The 12,608-nt window shown below is 35.3% G+C and overlaps 1 protein-coding gene across 3 annotated transcripts; it reads left to right on the top strand.

The window, feature by feature from the left end:
- Nucleotides 1-94: 94 nt before the first annotated feature.
- LIAS (lipoic acid synthetase) lies at nt 95-11,992 on the top strand. 3 transcript variants are annotated; one of them, XM_086406087.1, is made up of 11 exons: nt 95-253; nt 1,388-1,560; nt 2,471-2,564; nt 3,183-3,263; nt 4,977-5,133; nt 5,217-5,274; nt 6,561-6,689; nt 8,354-8,499; nt 9,149-9,219; nt 9,843-9,954; nt 11,666-11,992. In XM_086406087.1, the coding sequence occupies exons 1-11, from the start codon at nt 209-211 to the stop codon at nt 11,716-11,718; spliced, it is 1,119 nt and encodes a 372-aa protein (XP_086262213.1). In that variant the 5' UTR covers nt 95-208; the 3' UTR covers nt 11,719-11,992. The 3 variants fall into 3 exon arrangements, with proteins under 3 accessions (XP_086262213.1, XP_086262214.1, XP_086262215.1); XM_086406088.1 differs by having other exon boundaries at nt 95-777; XM_086406089.1 differs by lacking the exons at nt 2,471-2,564; nt 4,977-5,133; nt 5,217-5,274.
- Nucleotides 11,993-12,608: the final 616 nt, after the last annotated feature.

Below are 12,608 nucleotides of genomic sequence, written 5' to 3'. Positions count from 1 at the left end.
CGTCATCACGCTCTTATAGTCCGTATGAGGTCTGCGTGTAGGGTCATCAGTGCGCGACGCCGCCAGACTAAAGCAGCCAATCGCGGAGCTGCGCGAGTTCCTCCGGGTCAGGGTGGTTCAGCTTGTCATAAATCTGGCGACCGTCTGTCCTTTTCTCTTTTCCCGGGAATTACTGATTATTCGTCCTTGCTAGGAAAAAAACAGCGAGATGTCTCTACGCTGCGGGGGCGCGGTCCGCACCGTGGGCCCCCGGGTGAGCGGCTGGGGAAGCCGGGTGCGGGCGTAGGGTAGAGGGCTCCCATCCTTTTAGAGCGTCCAATAATGCCAGCATTTATTGAATGTTTACTTCTAGCCAGGTTTTGTTCTAAACATTTTTCGTGTGGTATCGTCTAATTCTTCAGACACCCCCGCGAAGTTAAGTCTGTGGTAGTGATTTGTTTGTAGGTATCTCTGGCTGACGCTGAGAAGTGTCTTTTTTTTTTTTTTCCCCCTTGCATATCAGTGATTTGTACTAGACACCGGTTTGGGCAATTAGAACCCAAATATGTGCTGTAAGCTTGAGCGGAAGACCTGGGCGAGAACAGTAGCAATTGTGCAGCATCTTAATAGGCACACTTTTTTTTTTTTTTTTTTTTACTCTTTGAGTTTTATGGTACTTTGGCTGTCTTGTCCATGTGTGTGTTCAGATCCAGAAGCTGACGGCTTGTTTTGGTCAACAAATATATATTGAGTGACTTCTTTGATCAAACACAGAATGTAACGTAGAAAATTGGAATAGTAAGTTTGGTTTCCCTACTTCAAGTTCTCTGAAATCAGCTGGGTTAAACCTTAAACCTCTAAGTTTTAACACATGTGTTTATCCAAAGCCCAAGGCAGAGATAATTTACTTCAGATTTTACTTAAACGCCCTTGACTCGTCAGGAATAGAAAATTCAAATCTGTAGCATCTTCTCCTGTTATTGCAGTTTAAACTTGAAAGACAGACTTTTAGTCCTGATACGGATAAAATGTGGCATGTTTTGTTAGCCAGTTCCAGAAGTTTCCAAATCTATTTTAAATCTAGACAGAAATAGTTAATTCCTATTCTTCTTTAGCTTTGTTTTGTTCCCTTTGGGTCCTCCTTAACCTTAGATTCTAAGCTTCCACACAGAGCTTGTAAATAGTTTAACATTTTAATTTCTGAATCAGGTCTCTGGCTACTCTTCCTTTTAGCTATGTAAATAGGTTAAAACTAAGTTATTACTAACTCTTCTAAATAAATTTTTGCCTGGGAAATCCCATGGACAGAGGAGCCTGGTGGCTATAGTCCATGGGGTTGCAAAAGAGTCAGACATGACTTAGTGACAACAGCAAACTAAATAAATGTCATAATGAACCCTTTGTTTAGGTATTTGGAAGATATGTATTCAGCCCTGTCAGAGAAGTAAGTTTCCTGCCAGATGAAAAAAAGGAATTTTTACAGAGTGGACCAGACCTTCAAGAATTTATATCTGGTAATCTGGCCGACAAGAGTACCTGGGATGAATATAAAGGAAATTTAAAACGCCAGAAAGGAGAAAGGTAATTGAAAATTTGGGGTAATTTTAACATCCCATTTCTTCATAGTGCATCATTTTCAGATATAACCAAACCCTGAAATACATTTTTAATCAGCTTGTTAAATTTAGCTAAAAATCATTAAAAGAACTGATAACTAACATAGAATAGGCAAATAGGTGAAATTTTCTTTTCTCTCTGTCCTCTGACAGCCTTGCTAGGACTTATCCATCCTACACCACCATCTCCCTTTGTCCATCCAGCAACAAGTGTCTTCAGAGAGCAAAGATTATCACCTTGATATTAGTCTGTTACACTTCGATAAGGTTTTCATTGTTACTGGGTGCTGATGATCTAACTTGTTTCTCCTAGCAAGGATAGCATGCCTTAGTTTAAAAGAATGGTAAGAGAATTTAGTGCAGAGCACCGATTGTTTTGGGAAATACTTTACCCAGCAACTTCTAGACTACAAGTGGGTGGAAGTCAAGGGAAACCTGAGGATATGTAGTCTTTACTCCAAATTTTAGATTTTTTTCCATTTAACACCTATCAAAATCGAAGAGCAGAAATTTCACTTGTGGGGTCTCTTCTTAATCTGAACAAATACAGAACTTTTTGTCAGTATTATTCATTAGGGAATGAGATGTTTCAAAAGCTCTTTTTTTTAAAAAAAGATGGTATTCCTCTGTGCCTTTGCAAAACAAAGACATGAGCAAAGTGCCCTGATAGGCACAGTTATGAGTGTTTTCTAAAGTGGTTTGAGCAAATCTAAGTTTGATTCTGTTATCTCCTATGGCAGAAATTAAAAGAATCATTCCAGGATTACAGGGGGAAAATTCCCAATTGGTCATCATAATAGAGCAAAGTAACTTCAAAGCTGTGTGCTTATTTAGGAACATATTTGTTAACGTATAGTTATTTTGGCTTTCTGCAGGTTAAGACTACCTCCATGGCTAAAAACAGAGATTCCTATGGGGAAAAATTATAATAAACTGAAAAACACTTTGCGGAATTTAAATCTTCACACAGTAAGTTTTCTTACTTACTGTTAAGGGTTAAGTATCCCTCATTACCAGAAGACATAATTTTTCTATGCATATATAACTTGAAAATTAATAAAATACATATTGAAAATAGCAAGGAAAGTAAATAAAGGCGTTTTCACATTACTCTCAGTAATGGAAATAGATTTAAAAGTTATTTTCCCTGCAAAAGAAGCAAAAAGTAATTGTATTTCTTAGCCACTTATTTAATAGTACAAACCAAAAAATTTTTTTCTGCCATTTAGGGAATGAGAATTTTTGTTTGTTTTGTATTACAAATTAAGTACATGCTTGTTGGAAAGGATATATTAAATATGAAACATACTATATGAAATCTCAAATGTTTGTTATACCACTTTAACTATTCAACATACACCCTTGCAGACTTTTTTATTTGTACATATGCAACATATACATTCATAGTTTTTAATTTAAAAATAGAATCCTAATATCTGCGTGGTTTGGCAGTTTAACGGGATTTCCAAATAGTGAATTTCTTAACATACTATATAAAGAATGGATAGTATAAAATGCCTGATGACTTATTTGCTCAATTGGTAAATATTTTCAACCTGATTGTATTCAGTTCCCTTTTGCTCATAGGTGTGTGAGGAAGCTCGATGTCCCAATATTGGAGAGTGTTGGGGAGGTGGAGAATATGCTACCGCCACAGCCACAATCATGGTAAAGCCACCCTCAAATTCCAGAGTTTTAGTTGAGAAACCGAAAGGAAATGTTTTATGTCTTTTTCCTACAAATGTTCATTTTGCGTCTCAAAAAATATGATATTTTTTGCTACATATGAGTTTGTGGTAGGGGGGAAACTTGATGGAATGATCTAGCTTGTTACCATCTCACCTTTCTCTGAATAAGTCTGTTATTGATTCTTCCATCTACCTGATAGCATATAATAATTATGTGCTACCTTGAACTACCTCTTCTATTAATTTATATTTCCCTCTGATGGGCCTTTCAGTTAGCCCATGATCATCTGATCTTGAATGTGCTATAAACTGGACTCCAGGAAGTAGGTTGGGCTCAGATCTCCTCTGCAGAGCTTTATTCTTGGACCAGCTGCTTGCCAAGGACATTTTTATCACAGAGGATGGAAGGACCACAAGAGGGCAAGCCAAGCATCCATGCACATTTGAGGCTTATGCTTGGTCATGCCTGCTGTCATTCTATTGGCCAAAATAAGTCACATGGCCAAGCCAGATGTCAATGGGAGTAGAGGCCTAAGTTCCTCCCTCAGAAGGTGGGCTCTGCAAGTTACATGGCAATGGGCAAAATGTACGGTCTTAATATCATGGAGTAAGGAATGGAATTAACAATGCAGTCTACCATATTTATTCATACAAAGAGATTGAAATATTGGGTTAAATCTAAATTATGTCTAGCTTAAAGTTATACTTGTCTGAGGAATGTCTTATAAATGAGTTATACCAGCAAGAGACTATTTACGTGAGAAACTGGACATTCGTGTGAGATAGAGCTCCTTCTAGAATAATACAGAGCCAGCCAGAGAGCTTTTCTAAGTTATGCAGCATCACTTCTTGAAGGAAGGAGTTATTCTGAATACTCCCTGATGGAAATCTCTGGTTTTATCCCTTGCCTGCTCTCCATGATCACTATTGGTGCATAGTGACTCCTGGGAGGTTTCATTGTTTCAGTAACATTCTGTGAGATGATGGGCCTAATTACCATTGCAGTGAGTTCTTTCTGAGTGAGTTAAACATAAAGGGAAAGAATTGCTTTCTGCCTCAAATCAAAACCCCTACCATAGGGCTTTGAAACTCCAGTGGCTCCAAAACATCTGCAGTGGCTGTGCTTGGCAAGGGGTAGAGCATGGTAGTAACCCATGGCAGCAGAAGCAGTGTCCTGGAGAAACAGCAGGGAATCCTGTTACTAACTTTTTATGTGTTTTTCTCTTTCATCTGTTTAACAAGAGGGAGCTATGCCTTCTGTTTAACTTCCACAGAGATCTGCATATTGATAGGTTAATTGAATATTTTGTTTCTTTTAACATCATTTTTGTTAAAATTAAATAGATATAAAAGAATTTTTATAACCTATGTGTAAGTTATAAAGACTACCAATACACAGATACCCTGATACCTCCAGTTTGAGAACAGAACATTAGTTTTTCATCCCTTCTTGATCCCATCCCCTTTTTTTTTCCTTTAACACTACTCCTTATTCTAAGTTTATTGTTTCCTTTTCTTTCTTGTTTCACCGTATATGTTTGTACTCCTTAACTATATTGTTTAGCTTTGAATGTTTAAAATTTCATATAAACAGGGTCAAAATTTGTTCATTCCTTGCAGTTTTATTCCCTTACGATTATATTCTTCAAAGTCATTTGTTTATTTGATTTAAACTGTAACATCTCTATTCTAGTTGATGGGTGACACATGTACAAGAGGTTGTAGATTTTGTTCTGTTAAGACTGCAAGAAATCCACCTCCACTGGATGCCAATGAGCCCTACAATACTGCAAAGGCAATTGCAGAGTGGGGTCTGGATTATGTTGTCCTGACATCTGTGGATCGAGATGGTTAGTACGATATCATTACCTCTTCTTAAATTGACTTATTAAGCTGTGACGTCATCTTAAGCAGTGGATTCTCTTGATTCCAGATATGCCTGATGGAGGAGCTGAGCACTTTGCAAAGACTGTATCTTACTTAAAGGAAAGGTACTTGTTTTTGCATTTGCTTGTGTAATTTAGGGACTTTTGTTGATCCATATTAAATTCAGTTTATTTAAGGTTTTTTTAAGGTTAACTTAAAGCAGTGGTTACTAACCTTTTGCAGGGGGTTATAAATCCATTTTATAATCTGCTGGAAATTAAAGTCTTCCCAGGACTGAACTGAATAAATCATCATCTAGGAGAAGTTAGGATGAGATAAACGCCCACATTGTTAAAACATATAATCATAAATTGTATGATGACATGCCCTGGGGATTTTCCCATAATTCACATTTTATTAATATGTAAATTTTATTTTAAAAGCCTTTAAAAAGGAGTTTATGCTTATTTCCTATAGCTCAGAACTAGTCTGGCACCTAGCACACTCAGTAAATGTTTTTGCCCTGATTCCCCCAATATTTTCTATTTGTTTTTTTTAATAGTTCATTTCAAAAAAGTTTGGCTGTTCCACCCATAAAATTGATTTCACAAACTACCAGTGGGTCCCTCCTTGCAATGAAACAGTGAGTTATAGGATGTGTTCTTTCAACATCTCTTGAATCCATGAGAGGGTGTGATGTGGTGCTTTCCACATCTGTTCTCTCATAAAACAACTCCAAAAAAAAAAAGTCTCAGTTTGGTTTGTGAAAAAGTTTATTAGTTTCTCAGTCATTTCTACTGCTTGTCAAAGGGAACAGCTCTATTACCTAGTTCATACTTTAATGCTTGAATGCATAGTATAAATAGAAAGATTAATGTTTGGCTTGTATTTCATTTAAGCAAAGCTCATGACTCAGCAACTCAGAAGATAGGTTTTAAAGCCCAGAGCACTTGTGAAATATTTTACCTAGAGGAAGGGAGGGGGGCATTATTCATGAATTTTAAAAGAAATCAAAATTAAGGCAATCACTTTATATTCACATAAGAGGTATCCCAATTTACTTTCTTAAAAATTTAAGTTATTTTATATTTAATACTTTATATTTTAATTTCTTCAAACAACTTTTAATAAAGTTTAAAAGTTTTTGTAATCCCAAAATGTATTCTCATCATTGTTTGCAAGCAGATGTGTTTTAACCACAGTGTACATGTTATCTGATGTTCTAGGTTGTCACCGTTTTCATTTAGCAGTTCATATATAAGCACTTGTCTGCTCCTGCTGTTCTTGGCAAGATTCTGAGGCTTACTGTGTTGAAACTGATACTGAATGCATACTGATGATTTCTGTTTTGAGCAAGTTTTGTCAATTCTTTTCCTCACTGTGATTGATACCTATCTCTTTTTCACTATAGGAATCCAAAAATTCTTGTGGAATGTCTCACCCCTGATTTCCGAGGAGATCTTAAAGCAATAGAAAAAGTTGCCCTGTCAGGATTAGATGTATATGCACATAATGTAGAAACAGTTCCAGAATTACAGAGGTGATTTCGCGTATTGAGTAATGTTGGGAAGTTTGGAGGGTCAAATCTGCTATGCTTTTTTTCAGGGGAGAATGTTGTAATTCTATAAAGTGAACTCTCTTTTTAAAACAAAAATGCATTTTTTTAAAAAATATATATGTCTAGTATAGAAAAATTAGAAAATATAGACAACAAAAAGAGTATAAACATCATCCATATTTCCACCTGGTAATATCAATTACTTACATCTCAGTGTCTATATACTTGCATATTTATACATGTGTGTCTATGTTTTGGTATACGCATACAAACATAACTCGCATCTTTTTTGCTTTCCTTTTTTTGGTAAAGTATTGCAAGTGCTGATGAGCTGGGATTTTTTCCCCAAAGAACAATTTTCAAAAACAAAAATATTACAAAAGAGCAATTGATTGTAGTTCTAAAAAAGGACATATAACAATGCATTTGACAATAATATATGCAGTAAATGATGCTGAAGAAAAAAATGGTATCATTCAGATGTATTTTAAATCTCTTTTAAAAAAAGTAGGTACTGTGCTTTCTTACTCTTCCTAGTAATTTTAGTAGTTAGGAATAATTACACATTGTTATTCTGTATCAATAACTATTCATATTTCAGAAAAATAAAAAATTTCAGGCAAGATTATACATTCATTTTCATTAGTAAAGCATTTGGTAGTGATTTTATTAGGTTCTACACGTTATTCTGTATCACAGAAAGAAGTATAATAAACAATAGCCAGAATTTCTGCTAAATCATAACTTATTAGGGAGCATAATTTAAATTCAGTGGAGAAATACTTTCAAAAAGTATTTTCCTTATTATCAGTATTGTGGTTACTTTTAAATTCATAAATTTGTTCCCTCTCCTCCTGTGTGAACTGGTCTCTGATTAAAAATAGCAACCATAACAACAGATCAGTTACACAGAAGAAAGGTACATTAGAGTTCAAATGAATGCAATTTAACGTCAGCAACTGTGTCCTTTGGGCCTTTATCCATTTAAAACTTGGTGGTTTGTCCCCTGTTGAAGTCAAGCACACAGTCTGTTCCAGCCTTGTCATATCTTATGATCCCACCACCAGTGGGTGCCAGTTTCTCTGTTTTCATTTAAAAAACATTATCCTTTCCAGTGAAAATTCCAGAATCATGCATTTTTTTTTTTTTAACCTAAGAAATGTCAATGCTGTATCCTTACCAGCAGAGGGCAGCTTAGTCTTTAGAAAAGAAATGAACATAAAAGTTTCAATCCTCTTAAATGGTTCAGGTTAAACAGTTTTTTCTTTGTTCAGTATCGAAATTTTCTTCCATGTTTTCCCCCTTCTCTCAATTACCCTTATAATCACTCATTCTCCGGCCTCAGAATCCTAGTTTCTCAATGAGTAATTCATAAACTGAATTACTTCATTCATTACTTCTGTTCTCATTTTCTGTGCCCCAGGCTTGAAAGGCCTGAAAAGTCAACAGAACTGGGGGCCTAGTGAAGGCTTATTTTCTTTCTCAAAGTAACAGTTAGACGTTTGTACACAAATGCTACCATTGAACCATATGATGCAGCGTGATGTCCAGAATGTACCTTCCTGGTCTTTCAGGTTGCTTGCATAATTATGTACTTAGTTGAGCTTGTGGTTATTCTTGCTGACAAAAGCTCTGCTGTTTTCAAGGAAAGTTCGTGATCCCCGGGCCAATTTTGACCAGTCTCTACGTGTACTAAAACATGCCAAGGAGGTTCGACCTGATGTTATTTCTAAAACATCTATTATGTTGGGTTTAGGTGAGAATGATGAGCAAGTATATGCCACGATGAAAGGTAAAGAAATTTAAAAATGAAAACTCTTTTCCATTTAACTTGAGTGATAGCAGGAGTCCCACTTTGGAAAACCTGGTATGCTTTCTCCATAGTCTCAGTGAAAGTGCTAGTGAGAACCAAAATTCAGGATATGGTTATAAACAGCAGCATAGAAAGGAGAGGAAGAATGTGTTCTTAAAACTTTATGGAATGATGTACAGGATGCTTAGAATATGGAATTTGCATCCCATTTTATTCCTTACCCTTTCATCAACTAAAAACATGATTTTTGTCTGCTTTTCTTGTCCAGTCAAGACAATTTTTGAGTGCCAGCCAGGTACCAGGAGCTCTGTCAACCACTGACGACTCAAAGATGACTAAGATGAATCCAGGCCTTTGAGAAAGTGCTTACTTATAGCATTGTTACATAACATGGTGTGCTTTTGACTTTTAGTCTATTAAATCTGTTTACTTTGCAATTCTTGAGCTTCTTAAATTTTAAAATATAAAAGCTTTTCTTTTACCTGAAGGTCCTTGGCCAACTTGCAGTTATCTATTGGTTCAAAGGGTAATAAATTCAAATGATAATTAAAAGCTACTTTTTACAGCAATGCATACAGATAGCACTTTAAAAAATCTGCTCATATAATGTGTGCTTTTTTTCCTGTAGCACTTCGTGAGGCAGATGTGGACTGTTTGACTTTAGGACAATATATGCAGCCAACAAAGCGCCACCTTAAGGTACAACTACCATAAGTCGCCAAATGTTTCTTGGTGGTTTGCATTACATCTTTATTTTCTATAGGTAGAATTCAGAAGCTGCTGGCTTTTTAGTGTACTGTTCCATGTATATTTCTGAGTTCCAGTTCCATTTTATTATCTGCATAAAGCGGCTATGCTGGCACTTATTTGCTGCCCTCAATATTGTCTTACTAAAATGACCTGTAGGAAAAAAACTTTTAAGTTGGGAAGTACATTCGTATCACTCCTGCCAATCTTGTGATTTGTTTTAGAATTATATGAGAGCCAGAGGTGAAGAAAGAAAGAAAAGCCAGTCTCCCTATTTCTATATCAGTCATTTATTCATTCATTCAGAAAACTTTTCTTGAGTAGTAACCGTGTGCCAGACACAGTGCTGAGCAGAAGATACAAGATAAGTAACACAATCTTATCCTTAGGAATCTTATAGGCGTGACTGATCCTTTCTCTTTTGGAATAGCTAGTGTAATACAAAATTGATGTTTCCCCTTCGCTGTAATTCACTACCATTCTGTTCTGACCAAGTAGCCAACAAGTAGATTTTCATATAGAACTAAAATGATTTCGGAAAATTCTAGAATCTAGAATTAATTCTTTAAATCTAGGTTGAAGAATACATTACTCCTGAAAAGTTCAAATACTGGGAAAAAGTAGGAAATGAACTTGGATTTCATTATACTGCAAGTGGCCCCCTGGTGCGTTCTTCATACAAAGCAGGTAAGTTAAATGGGAGGGCATGCTTCTGTTTAGTCCAGAATTTTAATGTAATTTTACTAGCTACAATACGATTTTTTACCTTTGTAATTTCAGCTCTTATTTTGATAAATAGCTTGAGCTGACTTATGAAAATAAAAGCTTTTTTAAGAGAGAAAGTCATGTGGTAATGGCCATTACAAGAATAAACAAATAGTTATTTTTTGGATATATCCAAACTGTGTTATACTATTAAAGATCTTTTTAATGACTGTTATATGTTGAAGTCTAATCCTAGATATGTTTAAATTAGGCATAAATTCTGATTGTAAAAATTAATGTTTAGGTGTAATATTCATTGTGTTCTGTAAAGAAATTGAAGACTTTTTTAATGAACTAGCAACAGCTTATCTTGGTTATAAAACCCAAGAATTTGAGCTGATTGACAGACTGTGGGAACTTTGGAAATCAATAATTATAAATGATTTATTCTTCTTCAAGCAGTACTGCTGGGAAGCTAAAAATATATATAAAGAATAGGACCAACAGCAACTTCCAGGGTGGTTAAAGTAGAATAATATCATTTGAAAGGAGTTTTTGTTGGTTTTTTGTTTTGTTTTGTTTTTTGGTAAGGCAAATTTCTCACTTTTACAAGTAAGTGAATTATAAACTTTTAAATTTCTTTAAAATTACCAGTAAAAGAACAAAGCCTTAGATTCAGATGGATTAGGATATTATCAGATGATAATATGGTTAGGTTCTTATCAGATTTAGATAAAGCATGGGACAGCAGGGATTATTTTCTCCATTACTTGGCTAGGTTATGAGCCTTGGGATTCTTGGTGATTATGTACACATCAGTCATTGCATTCTACTCAGAAGATGCCCTGGAGAAGGAAATGGCAGCCCACTCCAGTGTTCTTGCCTAGGAAATCCCATGGACAGAGGAGTCTGCTGGGCTACAGTCCATGGGGTCGCAAAAGAATCAGACACAACTAAGTGACTAAACAACAACATTAAGATGACAGAGAAGTTCCTCAGACTCCTCATAATGTTGGGCCTGGAGTACTGAGCTCTGGCGTTAAGCACTGAGCCGTGGTGTAACAGCCAGAGACTAAGTGGAACCTTAAGACCTGAAAAGTGAAAGTGCCCTCCTCTAACTAGCTAATTTAGTGCACAGGCACATCTTAGAGTGTGGAGAGAATGCAAGCCCATTATAAGTGAAGAGCTCTTGCTGCCCTAGAGGGGAATAAGTTAAAGAGATTCCATCAAATGAATTTGCTCAACTGCAGCAAGGTCTCCATTTTATAAATATCAAATCTAGGCTAATAATGTAGCCGAATTGCTCTCTGAAATAACTGTGCCAACCAACAGCAATACTTTATCAGAGATGAGGAATAGATACTGCACATGAAGTAAAATAAATGCACATAAAGTAGAATAAGTGCACCTTAGATACGATAGGGTCACCCTTTATAATATGTTGAGTTACTCAAAATAAAAATGGTAGAAATTGTAGTGATAGAAAAAGTCTTTTAAGGATAATGATCGTCATGGTTGAGGAAAGAGCCAAAGATATGGGGGATCTGTGGGGTTAGAAAATTGACATTGAGAATTGAGAAGGAAACACCAATAAATACAGAAGTCTTCTTTAAAGGGAAACACAGAAGTATAATTATTCTGAAATCTATACCTAAAATTGATACTAATATATTTTTTTATTTTTCCTAAATAGGTGAATTTTTCCTGAAAAATCTAGTGGCTAAAAGAAAAACAAAAGCCCTGTAACATTTAACGAGACATTCAAGATCATGATAATTTTGGAAGTTTCACTCCAGTTGTTAACAGAAGTGATGGTATAATGCCTAGAATTCAGTGCATATATCCTAATTTTTTTGTTTTAAGAAAAATGTCAATAAGATATGCATATTTAACTATAATAATGCATTCATCTTTTAGCATATCTTGTTTGTCCCAGTAAACAATTGCTTGTTATGTTATAATCATAAAATGTCTTTGTAAGAGTTTATCATTAAATAATACATTAAAAACTTAGAAAATCTTTGAGCCTCTATACATCATTGTCACCTTTCATTTCTGGAAAATGACACTGTGATGAAACAGTATAGACTTGAGATTATGTCCGTTTAGCAAAAACATCACTGGAATAATTTAGAAAGGCTTAAGAATTTCAGTGTAGACCCTTCATATAGATAACAACTGTTTTAGACCTACAACATAATTCTACATTGATTACTTGTTTAGGACTTCTATGAAACCAAGACCATGATGTTGTCCAAGATGGGGAAATATAACCTAAGAATAAAATATTAACTCTGATTTTATAATATTTGCTATATCACATACACTGTCCACTTATTCCTTTTATTCAACTTACATCACTCTGGTGAGGTGATTGTGTTCTATCATAGTAATGACCTGAGTGAGGAATTTCTTTCCTAAGTAGTAGAACTCAAATTCATCCTTTGACTCTGAATCCTATTTTTCTACCACATCTCACAAGGGACGCATTTAGATGGCAATATGGTAAAATATGTAATTTGGATAGCCAGTTCTGTTTTGAAGTTTTAAATATGTGAACTAATTTCTTTTATAATGTGTATAACTTTGAAAGTTAGCTTTTAATTTAACTCAGGGGAGCCATATATATTTTGACT

The sequence above is a fragment of the Bos grunniens genome, chromosome 6 (genome assembly GCF_055505025.1).
Source record: "Bos grunniens cultivar Pamir isolate PY7600 chromosome 6, Bosgru_T2T1.0, whole genome shotgun sequence".
Classification (NCBI taxonomy): domain Eukaryota; kingdom Metazoa; phylum Chordata; class Mammalia; order Artiodactyla; family Bovidae; genus Bos; species Bos grunniens.
This window is presented reverse-complemented; position numbering and strand designations above follow the sequence as displayed.